At 42.4% G+C, this 24,125-nt stretch overlaps 1 protein-coding gene across 1 annotated transcript in view; it reads left to right on the forward strand.

Moving 5' to 3' along the window:
* The first annotated feature begins 567 nt into the window (after nucleotides 1-567).
* Nucleotides 568-24,125, forward strand: part of LOC126236603 (cytochrome b5-related protein-like) — a 28,521-nt gene continuing 4,963 nt past the window's right edge. The window contains exons 1-3 of the mRNA XM_049946040.1: nucleotides 568-692; nucleotides 15,589-15,793; nucleotides 20,685-20,897. Of these exons, the coding sequence (XP_049801997.1) occupies nucleotides 682-692; nucleotides 15,589-15,793; nucleotides 20,685-20,897 (429 nt within the window). The 5' untranslated portion in view covers nucleotides 568-681. The remainder of the gene's footprint in view (nucleotides 693-15,588; nucleotides 15,794-20,684; nucleotides 20,898-24,125) is intronic.

Raw genomic sequence — 24,125 nt, forward strand, 5'->3', positions numbered from 1 at the left:
GTTGTCAGTACGATCAACATAACTTGCAAAACATTGAGTGAAACTAAAATAATTGGACTTGTGAACGCTAGTGAAGGTGCTACTTTAATAGTTTAAAAACAGTAAATTTTTTGTCTGGTATGTTTATTATTTACATAAAACTGACTCTTGATGCTTTTCTTTCTGGGGGTACTTTGTTCCCTAAAATATTAGAGCTAAGAGGCTTATCTCAAAAACGTACAAAAAGATTGTGGAAAGTTAAATTTGTCCAATTATAGCTAAACCGTCACAGGGCGAGAGAGAACCGGTTTATCGTTACGTAGCTCCTCGACATCTAAGTTACGTATTTAGGGAAAAAGTGGAGCCAGCTATTTCTTTTTGTATGCGTAAAGTTCACCGATCCTTCGAGTGGCCGTAGCCTCTGGTGGCTGGAGTGCCCGCCTTTTAGCGCGTCACCCAGCGCTGGCGTCATTTTTGACGACAAGTGTCAGCAGGTCGTGTTTCTGTAAGCAAGAGCGCGCGATACGCCTGGGAGGGGAGCCCGTGTTTACTCGGTGCCACTGACTGATAAGCCTCTGCTAATTTCGAACTAGCTTAACATTCCAATTGGAGGACAGCTGATACGGTGACCTCGACTGGCCGTCAAAGTAGTTATTAAAAGTGAGGCAGATCGGCCCCCGTGTCAGTCCAACCATAATCGCCATGGAGAAAGGGTAAGTGCCCGCGTCCTGCACCACAAATTATGCAGTTATCGAACTCAGCTCACATGAACTGTATTTCCATTTTATAAGCAAAAACTGAGTTACTAGTACATCGTTTAACAGAGATATTTATTCCCGGAAGCTATTACCAAGTTGAGAACTAGTCTTCCCTCTTTGTGTGTTAATAGTGGCGTCTACTCCAAAAGTGTTCAGGAGCAATTATTATTCACATTTCTGGTAACTCAACTGTGAAAAGGAATCCGAGATACGGATTGTCTTCAGGTTATGACTGTGGTCTGTTACTGCGGTATGGGACCCTATTAATCAACACAAGTATTATGTTTCCTATAATTAGCCTTACTACGATATAAAGGTATTGTTGTGACAGATGTCATTCCTATCACCACTTGGTCATAAAATGGATGATAAAATAGTGTACTACAGCTGTCTCAAAATTGTTATAACCTGTTCGGTGTGTTTCTGTGTTGTAATTATTTGTGCATTAAGTTTCTTTGGAAGCTGGAAAAACTTGCCTGGCAAACTAACTCTCAGTGTATTATACTGTGCGAATAGGTCGCATCAATAAACTGAAAGTGTGTACATGTCTTCTCTTGTACCCGTCAGTCACACTTCCAAATGCTTCATTGTATTGTTATTGTATTGTGTTGGTTTGATGAGTACCTAAACAATCTTCTCTATTACAGAATATACTCGTGTATGAAACAGTAATTGGCGACTTTCAGAAATAACGCAGGTTGTCGAAAACTTATATACATGTTGCTAGCTAAAGAAATTGTGCCGTTATACACTGACGAGCCGAACTGGTACACCTGCCTAATATCGTGAGGGCCCCAGCGAACACGCAGAAGTGCTGCAACACGACGTAGCATGGACTCGACTAATGTCTGAAGTAGTGCTGGAGGGAACTGACACCATGAATCCTGCAGGGCTGTCCATAAACCCGTAAGACTACGAGGGGTGGAGATCTCTTTTGAACAGCACATTGCAAGGCATCCCAGATATGCTCAACAATGTTCATGTCTGGGGAGTGTTCCTGAAGCCACTCTGTAGCAATTCTAGAAGAGTGGGGTGTCGCATTGTCCTGCTGGAATTGCACAAGTCCCCTTCAGAATGCACAATAGACATGAATGGATACAGGTGATCAGACAGGATGCTTAGGTACGTGTCACCTGCTAGAGTCGTACCTAGACGTATCAGGAGCCCCAAATCACTCCAACTGCAATCGCCCCACACCATTACAGAACCTCCGCCAGCTTGAACAGTCCCCTGCTGACATGCAGGGTCCTTGGATTCATGAGGTTGTCTTCATACCCGTACTCGTCCATCCGCTCGACACAATTTGAAACGAGACTTGTCCGACCAGGCAACATGTTTCCAGTCATCAACAGTCCAAAGTCGGTGTTGTCGAGCCCAGGCGAGGCGTAAAGCTTTGTGTCGTGCAGTCATCAAGGGTACACGAGTGGGCCTTAGGCTCCGAAAGCCCATAACGATGATGTTTCGTTGAATGGTTCCCACGCTGAGACTTGTTGATGGGCCAGCATTGAAATCTGCAGCAGTTCGTGGAAGGGTTGCACTTCTGCAACGTTGAATTATTCTTTTCAGTCGTCGTTGGTCCCGTTCTTGCAGGATCATCTTCCGGCCGCAGCGGTGTCGAAGATTTGATGTTTTACCGGATTTCTGGTATTCACGGTAACTCCCTGAAATGGTGATACGGGAAAATCCTCACTTCATCGCTGCCTCGGGGTTGCTGTGCCCTATCGCTCGTGCGCCGACTATAACACCACGTTCAAACCCACTTAAATCTTGATAACCTGCCATTGTAGTAGTAGTAACCCATCTAACAAATGCACGAGACACTTGTTGTCTTATATAGGCGTTGCCGACCTCAGCGCCGTATTCTGCCTATTTACATATCTTTGTATTTGAATACGCGTATCTATGCCAGTTTCTTTGGCGCATCAGTGAAAATTGCTAGTTCGAAAACACAGACGCGTATTTCACATGTGTCACAACACATTAATAGTAATTGTTGCTATTTTCGTGCTTTGAAGATCAGATTACGAAATAAAACACTAACACAAGGAAAAACATACGCATTACATAACCAAAGGAGATCAAATACACAATCAGAATAAATAAAAAGAATATACTGCAGGATCACTAACAAAAGATAGTCCGTGCATCCCAAAAATCTAGCTTTTTGAATAGTTTTGAACAGATCGCCCACAGTTCGAACTTTGTTCAGCTTCATGCAGATGAGAAGGAGTTGAACATCCTGTAGTTCCTCACAGCCACAGAGTGTATCTCTCATAATATATGACTCCATCGCTCCTGCTTCCCCTTGCTTCACGTCACTCCAGCCCTTGGCTGTTACGGGCCATTTCTCATCAGTTAGTCTCTGAAAGAAGCGATTTTTACGATAACTTGGAAAAAAACGAAGCAATCAACGTAAATCTTTTTGCACATTATTTGTTTACTCTTGGACAACATTTCCTCATTTTTCAAAAGTAATTCAGTCATCATTAAACCTCCCGTCCAAGGATTTAAGTGGCTCTGTCCAAAATGAGGTGAGTCCATGACGGAAGCCCTGCCATCTGGAAGTCGTATCTGATATTAAAAAAAAAAATAATCTATAGGACAATGCGCTCGGAGTAATAATACAGTTTTTGGAATTTGACAAAATAATAAAATGGCGAACGCTTGAAACAAAGATGTAGTTTCGTCGTGTGCTTTGGACACGTTTCTCTCGGTAACTAATGAAAAAATTAGTCTATTACTCGTTGCGGACATGCCCGAGGAGTGATTCAGCCACATTTCAGAAAGATATCTTTATTGATGTACCCTCAGTCCATTCCGTCAGCTTGAAACACACTGCATCTCAAACTGAAGGAATGGATTACGGGCGCACTTATAAAGATATCATTCTGAAATTTGGCTGAATTACTTCTCAGGCATGTCCACAAGGAGTAACAGGCATTCTTTAAAATTTTAATTTACTCATTGGTTATTGCGAAAAGTCACCAAAAGCACACGACAGAAGAACATCACTGTTTCAAACATTTTATAATTTTATCAAATTTAAAAAAAGCTGTGCTATTACGACGTGTGCAACAGCCTAAAGATAAAGAAAACTTTTTTTTTTAATTTAATTTCATATAAGATTTGCTGACTGCAGGACTTCTGTCAACGACTCATCTTATTTTGAGCACAATGTTGCCCAAGAATCAACATGTAACATTCAAAAATGTGTAAGTTGATTGTTTCATTACTTTTTCCAAAAATATTGTAAAAATAGCTTGTATTATAGGCTGACTGAGGAGAATTGACCCTCAAGTGCCCCATGTCGTACAACGCTTGTCGAGGCCAGCAACAGATTTCGCTTTGTTATTGTCGGATTGATGTCCAGGTGGTCACTTCTCCAGAGCTCTTTTCGTCTGAACATAAAATGTGATGGAATTGGGTTATATCGTTCACAGTAAGACGTATCTTCATCTATGCAGCTGGATTACGGAACCGAATAAAGAGTATCTGCTGTCAATTAGTGTTTTAGATCAAAACTTCAAATTCGGAGTAAAGGTAATCCAAGTCTTATGTTCTGTGCATCCTTAGGCAGTCAAAACAGGGTACCTGTGGGAATTGTACACACATAAAAAAAAAAGGTTTGAATCACCCCGATTCCCAGAACTCCTGAAGATAGACGTTGATTGTGGATGTTGTATCACAGACAAAGTCCCCTTGACTGTTCAGAGATGTCACTAAACCCACCCAAATATGTAAACAATCGTGCATGAGCAGCGCCTATTAGACGTAGGGGGTCCGACAGCCGATCAAAAAAATGGCTCTGAGCACTATGGGACTTAACTTCTGAGGTCATCAGTCCCCTAGAACTTAGAACTGCTTAAGCCTAACTAACCTAAGGACATCACACACATCCATGCCCGAGGCAGGATTCGAACCTGCGACTGGAGCGGTCGCACGGCTCCAGACTGAAGCGCCTAGAACCGACTGCCGATCAGTTCGAGTCATAAAAATTAAATGGCCTTTGCCTTATTGCTTTTATACGCCAAAGCATTATGGCGAAGGCCATTTAATTTTTAGTTTTGGACCTCCACTTCTGTCTGGGGTCATTTTTAGCCCTTTTTCTACTTGCCTGCTTTTAGCTGTCTTCTATTATGTTAATGGGGACAGTCGTATGGTCGTTTTTTAGCTCCTCTCTGTCTTCATGTTCTATAGTTTTGATTTGGGCTCGTATGACCCCAGTTGTTTTTTGCGCCCTAAAGCAAAACAAAAACAGATCAGGAATGAGGTACAATGCTCGTATTGTCTGTAGTTCAGCCACGCCTAGACGGTCAATACCGCGGTTCGATCGCGTCGGCATTGTTACTTTGTGCCAGGAAGGGCTCATAACAAGCGAAGTGTCAAGGCGTCTCGGAGTGAACCAAAGCGATGTTGTTCGGACATGGAGGAGGTACAGAGAGACAGGAACTGTAGTTGACAAGCCTCGTCAGGCCGCCCAAGGGCTACTACTGCTGTGGATGACCGCTACCTACGGATTATGGCTCGGAGGAACCCTGAAAGCAACGCCACCGTGTTGAATAATGCTTTTCGTGCAGCCACAGGACGTCGTGTTTCGACTCAAACTGTGCGCAATAGACTGTATGGTGCGCAGCTTCACTCCCGACGCCTACGGCGAGGTCCATCTTTGCAAGCACGACACCATGCAGCGCGGTACAGATGGGCCCAACAACACGCCGAATGGACCGCTCAGGATTGGCATAATGTTCTTTTCACCGATGAGTCTCGCATATGCCTTCAACCAGACTATCGTCGGAGACATGTTTGGAGGCAACTCGGTTAGGCTGAACGCCTTAGACACACTGTCCAGTGAGTGCAACAAGGTGGAAGTTCCCTGCTGTTTTAGGGTGGCATTATGTGGGGCCAACGTACGTCGCTGGTGGTCATGGAAGGCGCCGTAACGGCTGTTCGATACGTGAATGCCATCCTCCGACCGACAGTGCAACCATATCGGCAGCATATTGGCGAGGCATTCGTCTTCATGGACGACAATTCGCGCCCCCATCGTGCACATCTTGTGAATGACTTCCTTCAGGATAACGACATCGCTCGACTAAGAGTGGCCAGCATGTTCTCCATACATGAACAGTGCCTTGATGAACTTGTGGATAGTATGCCACGACGAATACAGGCATGCATCAATGCAAGAGGACGTGCTACTGGGTATTAGAGGTACTACTGTGTACAGTAATCTGTACCACCACCTCTGAAGGTCTCGTTGTATGGAGGAACAAAATGCAATGTGTGGTTTTCGATAGCAATTAAAAGGGTGGAAATGATTTTTATGTTAATCTCTATTCCAATTTTCTGTACAGGTTCCGGAACTCACGGAATCGAGGTTATGCAAAAAGTTTTTTGATGTGTTTATTTTACCGAGTGTACTAGTGAACGTAGTAAATACGATCAACTACTAGTTACCTATACGAATACTTACTTGGCAGTCATTAGCAGTGGTCAAATTGTGCAAGAGTTGTTCATGTCTTCTTTGAAACAGCTGGTAGATTGTTGTACTAGAAGCGGAAAGTACCATGCCACCGGACCAAACTTATTCTAGTGGCGACCCTATGACAGAGTGAATATTACCGCATTATTCGACCTGTGGCTGTGCTAATGCAAGCAAATTCAGTTGTTCAAGTTTTATAATCACCGTTTTTTTTTTTTTTTGGTTTGCTTTCAAAATACCTGATATTTGTCAAAGATGAAAGGTTGAAAATTAAGGTAGAAAACAGCTTTAGAATGTGAATAGCAGTTACATTAGAGTCTATGAAGCTTCAGAAGAGTAACGAGTTCGTTAATTCAAAATTTCATCTCTGTCACAGTCAGCAGGTGTTTCATTAACAATAGTCAGTGCAGAGATAATTTTCCATGGTGTGTTTCCTAAACAGAATATACTGCCATTTGATTTCTGTGTAGGTAAACCATGCACAGTCTTATGAATGCATTCTGTTTGATAACAAGATAAAAAAATAAACCGGATAATATAATTAAAGCTAAGCTTTCAAACCGCCGTGGAAATAACACCACTGGTCAAAATGATGTCAAACTGCAACGGAATCTTATAAGAGAAGAGGAAAAACGTATGGCAGATAAAAATAAATAGTTATAAAATGTAGCAATAGATGGCGCTGTAAGCATCATAATTTAATAGAGGGCGACTGCAAATGATAAATGAAATATACAACAATGCCTAAGGTGTATGTCTGACGCTAAACAAACTGTACACTGCGTACAGTCACTTACCAGTAACGGTACATGTAGCAGGACCGGAAGCACCTGTCTCTTCAAAAAAATATGGTCCTATGATAAATGATGCCGTGAACCCGCACCTCACAGTGACATTTTCAGGATGAAGTGGTACTGGTTGATTTGCGTGTGGATTTTCCGTTACCAATATTCGACATTTCTGTGAATTGACATATCATGTCAGATGGAAGTGGGCTTCGTTTGTCCACAAAATCTTCCACCACCAATCATTGTCTACTTCCATGCGAGCAAGAAATTCTAAAGCAAAGGTCTCTCTTGCTGGTAGGGCAACAGAAAGTAACTCGTACACACGGGTAATTTTGAATGGATAGAAAAAATCATAGGATTTTAAGCACCGTGCTCACGGGTATGTCCAATGTTCGGACAATTCTCCGTGCACTACACGTTTGCACACCACCACTCGTCTCCTCCTGCACTTTTGTGGCCACTGCTTCCACTGACGTCGAATTAGCTCGTTTCCTCCCTCTACCAGGTTGCACCCCAAAGGAACCAGTCTTTTTTAATTTCCGAATCATTTTCTCCAGACCCACGGCAGTCATCGAACCAATGCCTTTTTCCAAACCTTCAGTGTCCGGAACTTCTACAGAGCGACGTGTGCACAATCATTATTTTTGTAATACAGCCTTACAAGCAGAGCCCGATCCTGTATTGAGACAGTCATGGCGAACGTCGCAGACGCTAAAGGAGGAAAAGCCGTGTACCCGGCGTGTCTAAACCAACTTCATTGGGGCGTGCGCATGACAGGTGTTTTCATTTGCGTATTCTGATAACCTTTCTGGACCTTCTCGCTGCAAAATATGCGTATAGGAACTACGCACGTATTGTATACTCCAAGAATACATTTCTTATTTGCGCTAGTATGTGATGCGGCGTTAGTGTCTTTTAATTCAGTGTAGTAAAATTGTAAGAAATTATTTTTCAGCACTGACATTATTAATTCCTAAGCAAGAGGCCCTCTTGTCTAAACGCACTTATTGCTATTCACTTGACATCTCATCGTCTCAAAGTGATGAACATACTGATGCAAATTAGGTTCGGAATCTCGTATCACCTCTGTCACAACTATATTTCATTACATGTGCACAATGCTTTTGTAAGTACGTGGCTCTTAATGACACCTCGTAATGTTCATCAATGCCAAAATAATTCTCCCCTTAATTTAGTTATGGTCAATAAAATTTATCAATGAAAAGCGGAAAGAATCAATTAATCGTAGACAAAGGGACACCATAACATTTTTTTTTAAAACAAGCAAGTCATACTTCGCTTTACGATATTACTCAAATATATAAAGGAAGTGATTATTTATAAATACCTCAAATAAAATACGTTACGTCGCTTATTAGTTAGTTTACCAGCTTCTACAGTACATGGCGATATCTATATGCATGCACTAGCGCCACATACCGCTGAAATCCAGATTACTTGTATTAAAAAGAGACTACACGACATTCGTTAAAAAATCGTGAAGTGTCGGATCGTATTGTACTTTCATTTACATTTTTAGAGAAAAATTTGATTTTCATTTGCAAGGATCTCATCAAACTACGGTAAAATGCTAGTCATCAATGACAGTGTAGAGCTTCTTTTAGGAGAGTCATCGGCGAAAATAATAATAATCAGACGCGTTAGAACGTACTTTCACGGAGTTTATGGTCTGGTTGACGGCAACGTTGTTAGAGAGAGTTGGAGATAAACTAAAAACCAGTTCTTTTTGTTAAACAAAGCATTTTTCATTTTCTATGCGGAACGGGCTGTTCGGGTAACGACCCACGTGGAGGCAGGGAGTTTTTAACCAAATTCACAGGCGAGCTAGTAGTGGACAGAGGGAGGCCCAATTCGGAACATTTGGGAGGCGATTTCCAGTACTGGCATCTGTTTCCAACGGAGGGAAACCTCTGAAAAATGTTGGTCGGAAGCAGCGATGGGAAATATTTTAAATTTATTTCCGAGATAACACGCGCCACAGAAAAGTAAAAGGCTAATGCATGTGTTTGTGCATATATTGTAAAGTAGATGACTTGTTCAGTATGTGTGATGTACCTGCATCACTATCATAAGAAACGAATCGTCTCTGGTATTTTTGATGGGACCATTTCAGGAACGCTTCTCTACCGCTGCACAAATCCATTATTGCTTTCGAGATTCTTCTTCCTGTGCATCGCAGAATGCACAGAATGGTATATTGAAAATCAATGAAACGGCAAATACAAGGAACTAACGTGAGCTGCAGTCACGTGTTGTGCGTTTCTGGAACGTTTACATAAACTATTTTGCCAATGATAAGCTGCTAGGATGTCGGCGAGGGTTATCAGCGAGGGAGACAGGACACGACCTCTGCCACAAGCCTTATCACACTGTGTGACGTCCTCTGGTAACTGATTACTGAAGAAACGAGGGTCTTCCAGCATGCGATATAGAATCTACCCCTGTTACCATAAGACATTAAACCGCAACTGACATAGTGGCGGCTGAGAGATAAGGGAGTGAGAATAGGCATAGGTACAAAAGAAAGGAGCGAGTAGAAGACAATGGAACAAACAAATGGTTCCAATAAACATAGGTCCGGAAATCAATGGTTTCCCCGTTACAAAGTATTACAACTGAGTACAAGAATACCTTATAACACAGTCCAGGAGGTCCAAATTGCAAATCAAGAAACATGAGGTCTGTTATTGAAGGCTTCAGCACCTCTCCCCATAGATACATGTACTCTTGTGATCCGTGGTGCAACAGGGGCCATAGATAACAGGGGTGAAAGACAGATGCGGAAATGTGTAAGGGTGAATGGATGTGTACATGTTGAGCAAGTGACCGCCCAGACGAAACAACAGGCTACCATCAATGTCTCCTCAGAGAAAGTTGCTGCGTATTGGCCTCTGCAGCAGGTGCCTGGGTTCATGCACCCATGCTGACTGCTGTTCATCGGCAATTTGCACACCAGTTCCACAACTGGACGACCACTGAGTGGCGACAGGTGGCCTTTTGTGATGACTCACCTTTTATGCTCCATCGGACAGATGGCCGTTGGCGCATACGGCGTGAAACGTGTGAAGGCTATCACCCTGAAACAACCGTCGGTAAGGTCCAGGCCGCAGGAGGGAGCGTTATATTCTGAGGAATGTTTTCGTGGCTTTCCCTGGGTGATCTCGTCATTCTGGAAGACACAATGGATCAACAAAAGTACACGTCCATCCTTGGGGTCCACGTCCACGCGTACATGTAGTTGGGTTTTCCTCGGCACAATGGCATCTATTAGCACGGCAGTACAACGTGTCACGCAGTGACAGTGTACGCGCATGTTTCGAAGAGCACCAGTATGAATTTACCGTACTCCCCACCCAGATATGGCTCTTCACGCCGTGGATCCTCAACTGGGAAACCTAGTGCAGCTGACACGGCACTGGAGTCGGCATAGCTGCACATCCTGCCGATACCTTTCCACACTCTCTTCCTGCAAATCTCGCATTAGTCTCCGCTGAAAAAGGTGGTTATTCTGACTTTGACAGGTGGTTGCATGAATGTGACTGGTCAGTGTAAAAGTATGAGTAATTACCGCTTTTATTTCGATAATTATATATCCAATGCAAATTCAGTCTGTTTTTGACACTTTCTTCATAATTATTGCGCACACGAAGGGTAGGTTCAATTATAAATTTGACGGTCGATTGACTGTGCTAGTGGATCTCTTGCAATTTTTGAAGATGAAAGACAATTCTGTTTTCCTCGTGGGCATTCAGTGACAAAGTACGAAAACATGCATTAATACAACCATCTTGCTGCTGGGATTTGAAGCGCTATTGGCAACTACCAGTGTGTGCTAAATCTCTGCAGAAGTGTTAGGATCACCAGAGTAAACCGTACGCCTGAGGTGTTAGCTTCCAGGAAGATGGTACAGTTTTGCGAGGCCTTAGTGCTACGCCGGGCAGCGTGGCCGAGCGGTTCTAGGCGCTTCAGTCTGGAACCGCGCGACCGCTACAGTCGCAGGTTCGAACCCTGCCTCGGGCGTGGATGTGTGTGATGTCCTTAGGTTGGTTAGGTTTAAGTGGTTCTAAGTTCTATGGGACTGATGACCTCAGATGTTAAGTCCCATAGTGCTCAGAGCCATTTGAACCATTTTCAACCTTAGTGCTACAGAATAAAGGTGATATATTAGGGATTTTGCACCACAGCGGTGGCATTAATTTAAGAATAGCTTTTAGTCCAACAGAAACTAGTATTTCTCTTTTAGAGACATATTCAGAATGAAGCAGAGTATTGCGGGCTTCCAATCTATTCTTTTGTTGACGATCTTTTATTAACATAAGTGTGAGATACAAGCTTTCTGTTGGCATTCTACTAATAACTCATCAATTGTGGAACGACTTGAGGCTTCCTGCTCTTTTGCACTGTCTTATAGATGCTATGTACCCAAAGATCACACTCGTCTTAGATTATGAGTGGACCCAGTGACTGCCTCACTCTCAAATGAAAGAACAGTACGTTGGTCAGCGTGTAATGCGTCGTACACGCCTCTGTCGTGCACTTTTATTTCGCTAAGTACCCTTAAGCCACTTACCACTACACAACAGAAAATGTAACTATGTCTTTCGCCAAAGAGGATGCAAGCGCTTATTTGGATTCGTGACAGGCATAAATTGATCGGTGTTCCCCTTCATGTGATAATAATGTCTATTTTCGCCCGTGAGAAGAAACGGGAATAGTGAAACCTGGTGTTTCAATGACAGGAAGCCGAATTATTGCTCTGTGGACTATAAACCCGACTTTACGCTATGCCGCCGAAAGAAGTGATGCAGCAGTTAAGATTCTGGGCGAGTATTGATAGAATATCAGGTCTCATAGTCTTGTCTAAACATCCTCTTTTACACTCCCTATTTCTTTTGTATCAATAACTTTAGGGGAATGCTGGGATGATTCCTACAATATATGGGTTTGATCGGTTTGCTACCGCCATCTCCGCCAATACACTGACTGATGATACTGAAACCAATCCTGGGCTGTAACGTAACATTCTATCTGTGATACAGGATGGCAAATTAAACACTTTTCAGCAGTCTAGTTTCCAACCTTATTTTATTTGGCAAACAGTTTCAGTGTTTTACTACGCCATCTTCAGGCTCTGACCGACTTGTTGGAAGATTCTACGTCGGTTGTGATCAAAACAGGGGCCCGCAATACGGATATCAGTAGATTTTTGCTATAGCGATCAGTTGAACGATCATCTGCCGAGTCGGCAGGTCGCTATAGCAAAAATCTACTGATATCCGTATTGCTGGCCCCTGTTTTGATCACAAGCGCGGTAGAATCTTCCAACTCGTCGGTCAGGGATCTGAAGATTGTGTAGTAAAAAGCTGAAACTGGTTGCCAAATAAAATAAGGTTGGAAACTAGACGGCTGGGAGGTGTTTAATTTTACATCCTGTATCGAATAGCCAAGTCCCGCAACCATCTCTAAAAAGATGGACAAACAGAGACTATTTGCGATAGGTTCAACATCCGGTAGATGACAGCGCTATTTAAATCTGCGGCGCATGCTAGATAGTAGTGATTCCATAACACGAGCATGAAGAAGGAGACATATAGGGTACGTAGGATTAGGATCAACGGCTCGCTAGGCGCCAGGGAAAAACAGTGTTCCCTAGGTCATTGTGCTTCTATCTTAATGGGAAAATACCCTTCACCCTGTAAGTCTTCTTGTCACCACACTGTGAGTACAAGTCGGTCATCTAGCTGTAACACTATGACCCCGGAGCAATAGACCCACTAGAGCAGAGTGCCTAAATTACCTGAGTTCAATGACCAATTCACACTGAATGTACCACTGCGCCATGCTGGATGCAAATTGAGTTGTACTATCCTGTGCCGCACGGATCGCAGCAGTTACACTTAGCCCCAGCCAATATGAGATCTTCCGCACAGAGGTGTTGAGCTACTCAAAACATTTTCTGATAGAAATTTCTAGTGTGCAATATTTAGAGGTTGGAAATCCTTCGTTTCTTTACTGACATCGGCCTTCGAATTGTGTCCTGTCGATCAGTGTATTCTGCAACGAATGGTGCAGGCTACATCTACATGGATACTCTGCAAATCACATTCAAGTGCCTGGCAGAGGGTTCATCGAACCACCTTCACAGTTCTCTATTATTCGAATCTCGTATAGCGTGCAGAAAGAATGAACACCTAAATCTTTCCGTACGAGCTCTGATTTCCCTTATTTTATCGTGGTTATCGTTCCTCCCTATGTAGGTCGGTGTCAACAAAATATTTTCGCATTCGGAGGAGAAATTTAGTGATTCCTCCGCAACGAAAAACGCCTTGGTTTTAATTAGGTCCATCCCAAATCCTGTACCATTTCAATGACACTCTCTCCCCTATTTCGCAATAATACAAAACGTGCTGCATTCCTTTGAACCTTTTCAATGTACTCCGTCAGTCCTATCTGGTAATGATCCCATATCGTGCAGCAGTATTCTAAAAGAGGACGGATAAGCGTAGTGTAGGCAGTCTCCTTAGTAGGTCTGTTACATTTTCTAAGTGTCCAGCCAATGAAACGCAGTCTTTTGTTAGCCTTCCCCACAACATTTTCTACGTGTTCCTTCCAATTTAAGTTGGTCGTAATTGTAATATCCTGGTATTTAATTGAATTTACGGCTTTTAGTTTAGACTGATTTATCGTGTAACCGAAGTTTAACGAGTTCCATTTAGCATTCATGTGGATGACCTCACACTTTTCGTTATTTAGGGTCAACTGCCACTTTTCGCACCATTCATATATATTTTCTAAATCGTTTTGTAGTTTGTTTTGATATTCTGACGACTTTATTAGTCGATAAACGACAGCGTCATCTGCAAGCAACCGAAGACGGCTGCTCAGATTAGCTCCCAAATCGTTTATATAGATAAGGAACAGCAAAGGGCCTATAACACTTCTGTTTTACTCGATGACTTTCCGTCAATTACTACGAAGTATGACGTTTGTGACAGGAAATCATAAATCCAGTTGCATAACTGAGACGATATTCCATAAGCACGCAATTTCACTACGAACCGCTTGTGTGCTACAGTGTCAAAAGCCTTCCGGAAATCCAGAAATACGGAATAGATCTGAAATCCCTTGTCAATAGCACTTAACACTTCATGTGAATAAAGAGCTAGTTGTGCTTCACAGGAACGATGTTTTCTAAACCCATGTCGACTGTGAGTCAATAGACCGTTTTCTTCTAGGTAATTCATAATGTTCGAACACAATATATGTTCTAAAATCCTGCTGCATATCGACGTTAACGATATGGACCTGTAATTTAGTGGATTACTCCTACTACCTTCCTTGAATATTGGTGCAACTTTCCAGTCTTTGGGTACGGATCTTTCGTCGAGTGAACGGTTGTATATGATTGTTAAGTATGGAGCTAATGCATCAGTATATTCCGAAAGGAACCTAATTGGTACATAGTCTGGACCAGAAGACTTGCTTTCATTAAGTGATTTAAGTTGCTTCACTGCTTCGAGGATATTTACTTCTACGTTACTCATGTTGGCAGCTGTTCTCGATTCGAATTCTGGAATGTTTACTTCGTCTTCTTTTGTGAAGGCTTTTCGGAAGACTGTGTTTAGTAACTCTGCTTTGGCAGCGCTGTCTTCGATAGTATCTCCATTGCTATGGCGCAGAGAAGGCATTGATGTTTCTTGCCGCTAATATGCTTCACATACGACCAGAATCTCTTTGGATTTTCTGCCAGGTTTCGAGACAAAGTTTCGTTGTAGAAACTATTATAGGCATCTCGCATTGAAGTCCGCGCTAAACTTCGAGCTCCTGTAAAAGATCGCCAATCTTGAGGATTTTGGGTCTGTTTAAATTTGGCATGTTTGTTTCGTTGTTTTTGCAAGAATGTTCTAACCCGTTTTGTGTCTCGAGGAGGATCAGCTCCGTCGTTTGTTAATTTATTTGGTATAAATCTCTCAATTGCTGCCGATACTATTTCTTTGAATTTAAGCCACATTTGGTCTACACTTATATTATTAATTTGAAATGAGTGGAGATTGTCTCTTAGGAAGGCGTCAAGTGAATTTTAATCTGCTTTTTTGAATAGGTATATTTTTCGCTTATTTTTCTAGGATTTGGGGATAACAGTATTCAATCTCGCTACGACAACTCTGTGTTCACTAATCCCTGAATCGATTTTAATGCTCGTTATTAACTCAGGATTATTTGTTGCTAAGAGGTCAAGTGTGTTTTCACAACCGTTTACTATTCGCGTGGGCTCATGAAATAACTGCTCGAAATAATTTTCAGAGAATGTGATTAGCACAATTTCGGACGGTATTTTATGCGTACCTCCGGAATTAAACGTGTATTTTCGCAAACATATCGAGGGTAAATTAAAGTCACCACCAACTATTATCGTAAAAGTCGGGTACGTGTTTGAAATCAAACTCAAGTTTTCTTTGAACCTTTCAGCAACTGTGTCATCTGAATTGGGAGGTCGGTAAAAGGATCCAATTATTATTTTATTCCGGTTGCCAACAATGAAAGTTTCCTGTGTGCGTAGAGAGAAGCCCAAGTCGTCGCTGCCAGGCCTGTGGAAGTACCCGTCCCTCCGCGATGTGCCGCTGCACTCCGGAGGACTGTGGCTGCAGGGCCGGCGCGAGGACGACGGCGCCGAAGGCTTGTGGCGCGTCCACGACCGCCTCTACGACCTGGCCGGCTGGGAGAAGTCGCACCCCGGCGGCTCTGACTGGATCACACTCACCAAGGTACGATGCGCTGCCACATTGACGCCTGGGCTTCAGCTGGTGCCGATATCTAGCCTTAGCTTGGAATGGGTAGACTCCCTACCTCAAACAGCACAAATGCACAGTGAAGTATCACTTTCACCTTTCCATTTATCACCCAGCAGTTAGATTGTTATAGTGCTCTTCAGTCTGAAGACTGGTTGATGTAGCTCTCCAGTTCGCATATCTACTGCAACCTACATTCATCTGAACCTGCTTCTGTATTCAAGATTCGGTCCTCCTCTACAAATTTTACTCCCTCTTCCCCTCTCCTCAGCCACGTCTCCTCCCCCCTCCCCCCAAACACACTTCCCCTTCATTATGAACTCGACGATTATTTAGTGCCTCAGGGTGTGTCCTACGAGCTAGGAACCACTGTCTGGAGTGACACTTCTGTGGAGACGGGAAGTGTTGACATTTCTACGGAGCCCAAGTCACATCAAGTAGTTTTTTGCTTTTACATTCGTTATCTTCACCATCTCACAACCAAGCTGTCACATTCCAACATAACCTAGACCTCAGGCTAACAGCAGATCCGTCTGTCACCACAAACAGATTTTTTGTTTTCACATTCGTTGGCTTTGTCAGTTCACGAACAGACTACCTGCGAAAAGCCGCTTATCCCATCAAGAGTCCTAGGGTCCACAGAAAAGCTTCTCTACAAAAGTGTCAGTCCGCGCAATTGTCGCAACCTCGTGTCCTACAAACCAGTCCCTTCTTTTAGACAACCTGTGACATAAATTTCTTTTTTCCCCAGTTAGGGTCCGTGCTCTCCTCTGGTTATCAGATACAGACTCCCACTTTTCAGCATTCTCCTTTATAAATCTATTTCAAAAGCTTGTGTCGTCTTCTTGTCTCAACTGTTTATCTTTCACATTTGACTCCCATACATGACTATAATACAGCCAAATACTTACTTAATGCTATCAGGCCTTGAGGACAGCGTGTAGCTACAAGGCTTCTCTTTTACTGGATTCTGTTTCCTCCTTTTTGCTGCCAATCACTGTGTATGGCGATCTGCAGCAGGTCTTCATGGATACCATCTCTCCATCTTTTATTTGACGTACCTAGAGGTCTTCTTCCAAGGAGAGTGAAATCCATGTTTTTCAAAAGCCATCGGTGTTTGTTTATCTGACTTAGATGACCGACTAGTACAAGCCTTGGTTCTCATCAGGCCTACAATGTCTCGGCTGTTCTGCATCTCATCTGACTCACGCTTACGACGGATCCTCCCTTCTCCATGATCTAATAACGTACAGACCGTAAACCTTCCTTAAGACTTTCTGCTCGAAAACGGGAAGACTATTTAAATCTTTTTTGTGTGTACTCCAAGTGTTGCAACCATACAATCTTACAGATTGGATCAGTGGTTTGTGCAATTGGTGACTGAAATTCCTTGAGAGATTCTGCGTTTAAAAAGCTGTCTGCAACGGAAGATAACCCAGAATTTCCTAACACTTAAATTTATATTTGATACGTGCTTGAAAATGACCAGAGGTTTAAATTGGTCAATCATATAGATAATAAGAAGAATACAGCGTACCTGAGATATGTTTTCGTTTTCAAAATGCGTTAATGTTATAGACCCCCATAAAAATAAAAGTAAAATGTAAATTTAAATAGTATATTTGACAACACCAAATTTTCTTTTTCGCATAAACGCTTTTCATGCTATTATCAATGTGCATTTTATGTTCTCTATGATTCAGCCATCGTCAGTATTTTTTAATGTCTTCTTCCTGACCTTTAATTCTCCTTCCAAATTTCTCCTTGATTTCCTTCACAGATTGGTCGCTGTACAGACAGAATAACACTGACCATCGGCTACAACCCTTTAACGTCTCAAAAACTTCTTCCCTTTCTGGTTCCTCGGTTTCTGTAACTGCAGTTGTAGATAGCCTTCTGCTATCTGTATTTTACTCCTGCTAGTTCCAGAATTTGAAAGCACGTATTTCAATCAAAATTCTTGATTAGATTACTTGTATACTCGTACTAGATCACCTCAGACGATCTCTGAATCCTAAATTAATCTGCAACTTTCAACCCATATCCAACAGAAACATTGCAGTAGATAACGATTTCTCCTTCAAAATTTTCTCTAGGAAACCCTAATCCGATCCATAATGACGTGTGTAAACGTCGCCTCAGCGACTGCATCTTGATAACTCTATAAATCTTGTTTGAAATTGGTTCATTACCTTCCTCTATATGGCGGACATAGAGTCTATAGGGGTTAGTATTTCCGGAATTAACCTGTAGATGGCATAGTGAATGTGTTCCATAATATGCTGACATGCACAAGGTATTCAAACAGCGTATGTCAGTCACGTAATTACTTCGCTTAACCGGCTAACAGTCTCTTTGCTTAGTTAATATCCATGGTATCTTGCCACTTACAAAAATGATTGTGTTCGGTCGTTACATTTGACTGAGTCTCTGGACAGTGCTGCTTTCTCTGGAGGTATTTGAACATGAGAGACACTCGTCGTGGCGAGGGTGAGATCTGGCAGTGGTGAACGGGCTGTCGGTCGGGCTGCTGTCCTTAGTTCGTGGCTGCGCACGCCATGCAAACATATTTTGATTGCTTGCTTAGCTATGAATAATAAGTGATTATCTCGACTCTCGTGTTTCATTACAATCCCAATGGATTCGAACCATTATACTGTTCTCTTCAACTCATGGTCCTCTGGCGAATTTACGTTTTCGTCTGCGGACGTTAATAGACTGAGGATGAGTTTATCTAATGTTATTGTCTTCAAGTCAAGCAAAGAAACATAAAAATGAGAGGCCTGAAGCACGTAAAAGACTTTTTGTAAGGCTCTCATTTTGTTAAACTTTTGCCTACGAATCATTCATTTTCCCGTTTTGACCAACCGTAAAGTATCCAGTGTTAACAATGATTTAAATCATCACCAACAAAATTTTATAAAAATGGTTTTCAGTACTTCATCACTCTCAGTGGCACTATAGCTAACATTACTGTTCGGACTTTACAACATACGGAAAACTATTAATGAAGTAGAAGTGAGTGTTCCAAGAGCTCATAGTTCGCAAATATTTTCGGTCCCAGTCCTTGCAAGGAACCCAAGAAAAGCCTCCTGAAATATCAGTCAGAATTAGTAACGTTGGAAAATTTTATTTTTGTAGGAATTAGTAACGTTGGAGAATTTCGTTTTAGTACTGAAACGAAATTATTCCCCTAAAATACGAGACGTAATTAAAGTGAGCAGGAAGTGCTGTTGTAAGTCTGGGTTTCCACCCAGACCTCAGTGATCTCTGACTATGGTCGTAGGAATCTCAACTGGAAATAATGCAGGACATGAAACTTCCTGGCAGATTAAAACTGTGTGCCCGACCGAGACTCGAACTCGGGACCTTTGCCTTTCGCGGGCAAGTGCTCTACCAACTGAGCTACCGAAGCACGACTCACGGCCGGTACTCACAGCTTTACTTCTGCCAGTATCTCGTCTCCTACCTTCCAAACTTTACAGAAGCTCTCCTGCGAAAACTTGCAGAACTAGCACTCCTGAAAGAAAGGATATAGCGGAGACACGGCTTAGCCACAGCCTGGGGGATGTTTCCAGAATGAGATTTTCACTCTGCAGCGGAGTGTGCGCTGATATGAAACTTCCTGGCAGATTAAAACTGTGTGCCCGACCGAGACTCGAACTCGGGACCTTTGCCTTTCGCGGGCAAGTGCTCTACCAACTGAGCTACCGAAGCACGACTCACAGCCCGGTAGCTCAGTTGGTAGAGCACTTACCCGCGAAAGGCGAAGGTCCCGAGTTCGAGTCTCGGTCGGGCACACAGTTTTAATCTGCCAGGAAGTTTCATATCAGCGCACACTCCGCTGCAGAGTGAAAATCTCATTCTGGAATGCAGGAAATGGTTTGCTGCTCCTGAGTTTATTTGCTTTATAAGTGAGGGACCCTTCTCAAAACGTTGAATGAAATTTGTAGAGAAGAATTCTTTTCTGCTTTACTGACGGGGACGATATCTATGCTAGGAATATACGGGGGTCGTTCAATAAGTAATGCCCCACATTTAAAAAAGCCATTCATATACGTAGACAATGGTCCTTGTTGGTACTTGACATTTGATGTTTGTTCTGTGCGCGGGTGAAGTTTCGAACAGTTCCGGCAGATGGCACAGCCGTAGTTCAGCGTCAAAATGGCGTCTACAAACGACTCACGTTACAAGCAGCATGCTGTTATTGAATTCTTGTGTGCAGAGAAAGAAACCGTGGTGAACATCCATAAAAATTTGTGTGCAATGTATGGCGATGCTGAAATTTATAGGATTACAGTTGGGCGATGGGTAAAGAAAGTTACAGCCTCAGGAACCGCAGAAACAGGGCTCCATGATCAGCCATGCTCGGGAGGTTCTGCCACAGCCACTGCTCCAGATATGCTGAATCGTGCGGATGCCATTATTCGTGCCGACCGGAGGATCACAACTCGATAATTCTCTGCAGGGAACATACTTCGAAGATGACGTTAGTGTCAGTCATGCAGTGAAAACATGGCTACACCTACAGGACAAGAGCTTTTACCATCAGGGAATACATGTTCTTCCAAAACGTCGGCGTATGGCCATAGAACGTGATGGAGACTACTTAGAAAAATAGGACATGAAGAAGACATGTTGGTCTATTGTCACCAAATTCAGACTCTTAACAATAAATATGTTCTGAGAAAAGAACGTGGAGCATTACTTATTGAACGAACCTCGTACATTAGTGAGGCTCGTGACTATATATATATATATATATATATATATATATATATATATATATATATATATATATGTGTGTGTGTGTGTGTGTGTGTGTGTGTGTGTGTGTACATTCATGCTGCCTTTCGTTTGACTGCAGGGAACGGACATCACAGAAGCATTCGAAGCACATCATGTGCGCAATGTTGCGGAAACCAAGCTGAAGGACTTCTACGTGCGAGACGCGAAAACGCGGCGCAACTCGCCGTACGTCTTTGATCCGAAAGGCTTCTACTGCACGCTGAAGGAACGCGCACGCCAGGCGCTGGCGAACGAGAAGTACGTCGGCTCCACAGGCACCGTCTACTCCAAGGTAAGCACTCTGGACGTACTATGTTGTATGTATAGAGCAGGACTTCAGGCGCTGAGCACGTATTTTGAAGGAGCAGGTTTCAAACCTTTGTCGGATCATCCGCATTTAGATTTACCATGGTTTCCCTTAACAGTGTTATCCTTTTCCATCCATTTCCAATATGATCATGCTATACGTCCTAAGCACATTATCGTTGACTGTATGTGAAACCCTTCTTTCACAAGATTCAAGAGACGCCTACATCAAAAAAATTTATCTTGGACGTATTCAGTTTGCTTCTTTATAGCTACCATTTCTGCTACTTCCATTTCACGATACTTATGAGAAAACAGGAGCTACGGAAAGAACCTGTCTTGAATCAATTATACAGAAAATGATATTAAGAATTTTTAGAGCTATTTTTTCTCAGGTCAACGAATTGCGTCCTGCAAGAGAGCACTTTGTTGGTCCGGGGCTATTTATTACTAACTTTTTTATTCGATGGATTATGTAAGACCACCAGTTGTGACATCCTGAAGAAGAACATGTATAGTTCAAATAAGATACAACGATTGTTATTGCTCTTTTTCTAATTACTTGGCTTTTGTTAATGTAGGCAAAATACCAGTGTTGAAATGTTTATCATCTTTAGATATATTCATCACAAATTGTATTTTATTATTATTTTTGTTATTTTGTATCACACATGAACTTTGAGCCTCAGTAGGTTATGAATTATAATGTAATATGTAGGGTGTCCCACCTAACTCTACATCTCATATATTTCTGAAGCGAAACAAAACGTGAAAAATACAACAGCCAGAGATACATATATGTCAGGGGCTCACACAATGGATAGGTATGCACAATCCATAAATGTAAACAAACATCACTTTCAACATAATTTAACGTTTTTTTTAATATAACACATACATGTTTTTTTCAACGGAAATGAAAACTAGAGATAGAATTAGTGACGGTGGATTTGTTTTCACTGTTCTCAACCTCATATCTTCTGAAATACGTAGACTTTAAACGATGGCAACGGCGCCACGGTTTCTGCCGTAATATGCAGAGGAAGGGTTGCCTGTAACAGATTTCAGACCGGGCAGGCAACCCGCATTACGGCATTACAGCATTACGGCAGGAACTATGGCACCGTTCCCATTGCTTAAAGTCTAAGTATTCGACAAGATATAAGGTGCAGGGTAACGAAACCAAGTCTGCCATCACTAATTGTATCTCTAGTTTTCCTTTTTGTAGAAAGAGAGCACAAGTGTGGCAATTAAAGAAAGTAACGTTGGGTTGAAAGTGATATTTGTTTACTTATAGCCGGCCGCGGTGGTCTCGCGGTTCTAGGCGCGCAGTCCGGAACCGTGCGACTGCTACGGTCGCAGGTTCGAATCCTGCCTCGGGCATGGATGTGTGTGATGTCCTTAGGTTAGTTAGATTTAAGTAGTTCTAAGTTCTAGGGGACTGATGACCACAGCAGTTGAGTCCCATAGTGCTCAGAGCCATTTGAACCATTTTTTGTTTACTTATAGATATTGTGCATTCCTTCCCATTGCGATATAGATGCATCCCTTGTGAACTGCATTTCTCATTTTTTGTTTCACTTCGGAAATATATGAGTTGGTAAAGTTAGGTGGGACATCCTGTACAAGCAAAATATATGAAATAGCGATTCACATATGCCCGACGCGGAACTTAAGCCGACAACATCCGTTGAACGTAGCGGCAATGCTACTCTGAGGATTCGGAAAATGGCTTTGCAGTTCTACTGTATACCTGATCACTACGATATTTCTTCGGTTAATGTATCTTTAAAAGCTTAATTTTCTCCCATTCTGCCTAAAAATTCTTCGTTTTGCTTTGCACTTGTCCATTTAATATTTGAAAGCATCGCATGGAACTATATAAAGCGCACCTCTTTTTCGAAAATAACAATATTAACGTGACGTCCGCTCCATAGGTCAGAAATGAAACACTGGACTGTAGCCTGCTGCAGGGTTGTGATTTGAAGAAGCCATACCGGTCAGTCGAATCGGCGAAGGACGGGGGAAAAGTCAGGGGTGTCCTATTCAAAGGAGCCATCCAAACATTCGTATTGAGTGATTTATGAAAATGATGAGAAACCTCAGTCAGGATCCACAGAAGAAGGTTTTAACCCCACTTCTCCCAAATGCGAATTCAGTACCTTCACTATTGAATTCTGTCGAACCACTTGAAGGAAGCATTTGTGGAACACTGCAATACAGCAGGAACTTTACACCACCAGATGACAGGATTTGAGACGCTTAAAATGACACATCAAAGTACAAGTTAAAGAGTCGGGGGTTGGACCCTCACGGTGGGACGTACCCTCTGCCATGCTCTTCACGGTGGTTTGCAGAGCATATACGTAGATGTAGATACACTGATCTTAATTTTACAATTGCACGTTTATTTCACTGTCTTATCGGTACGCATGCGACGACATGCGCTACCTAATACGTTCAAAAACACCGCACATTAAAACGCGATTCTTCCGGGGGTCATACTTCGGGTTCTATTGGTGACAAAAGTAGGGTCAAGTGTTCTGGTTAGCCCTTGGGCCAGGCACCATTTGTATACACAATAGAAGGATCGTCACTATCCTATACTAGAGGGTCAAAGTTTGAATATTACGCACTTCCTCCTGATTGGGCAAATGTAGCAAAGCGGTTGGTTATTTATGCATTTGATGTGGTCCATGGTGGGCGTTAAGGGGCTTATGGAGCCACTAGTAATTAATGCTTAGTTCGTCAGAAAACTCAAAAAAGTATTTTTACTATTTTTCGGACCAAAACCGAACTGCGGATTCCAAGACTACTATGCACAGCAAATGGCTGAAACTTTTCAATATTCCTAAGATCCCGATTTAGGACACCCTTTCAAATTTTATTCATATCTTTTTGCGTTTCCAAAATATAGAGGTTCAAAATTACCCTACTTCTATACGTAAACTAGTCACATAAAATCCGATATGAGGCAAAATCTAAATAATGCACAATGGCAGAGAGTTACTCAAATTTTAACGGTGTATTCTCTAGGCATTTATCTACAAGTGTCACATTACATTTTCGAAAATCTTTATCCGTGATCGAGAAATACCCGAAAAACATGGATTTTTATACCAAAAACTAGCTGCAAATCCCAAGATGCCTTTGCACAGGTAATGCTTGTAATTTTTACGCAGTAATTCTGAGACCCAGATGTCGAACCTTGAAA

This window comes from Schistocerca nitens, chromosome 2, assembly GCF_023898315.1.
Source record: "Schistocerca nitens isolate TAMUIC-IGC-003100 chromosome 2, iqSchNite1.1, whole genome shotgun sequence".
Lineage (NCBI taxonomy): Eukaryota > Metazoa > Arthropoda > Insecta > Orthoptera > Acrididae > Schistocerca > Schistocerca nitens.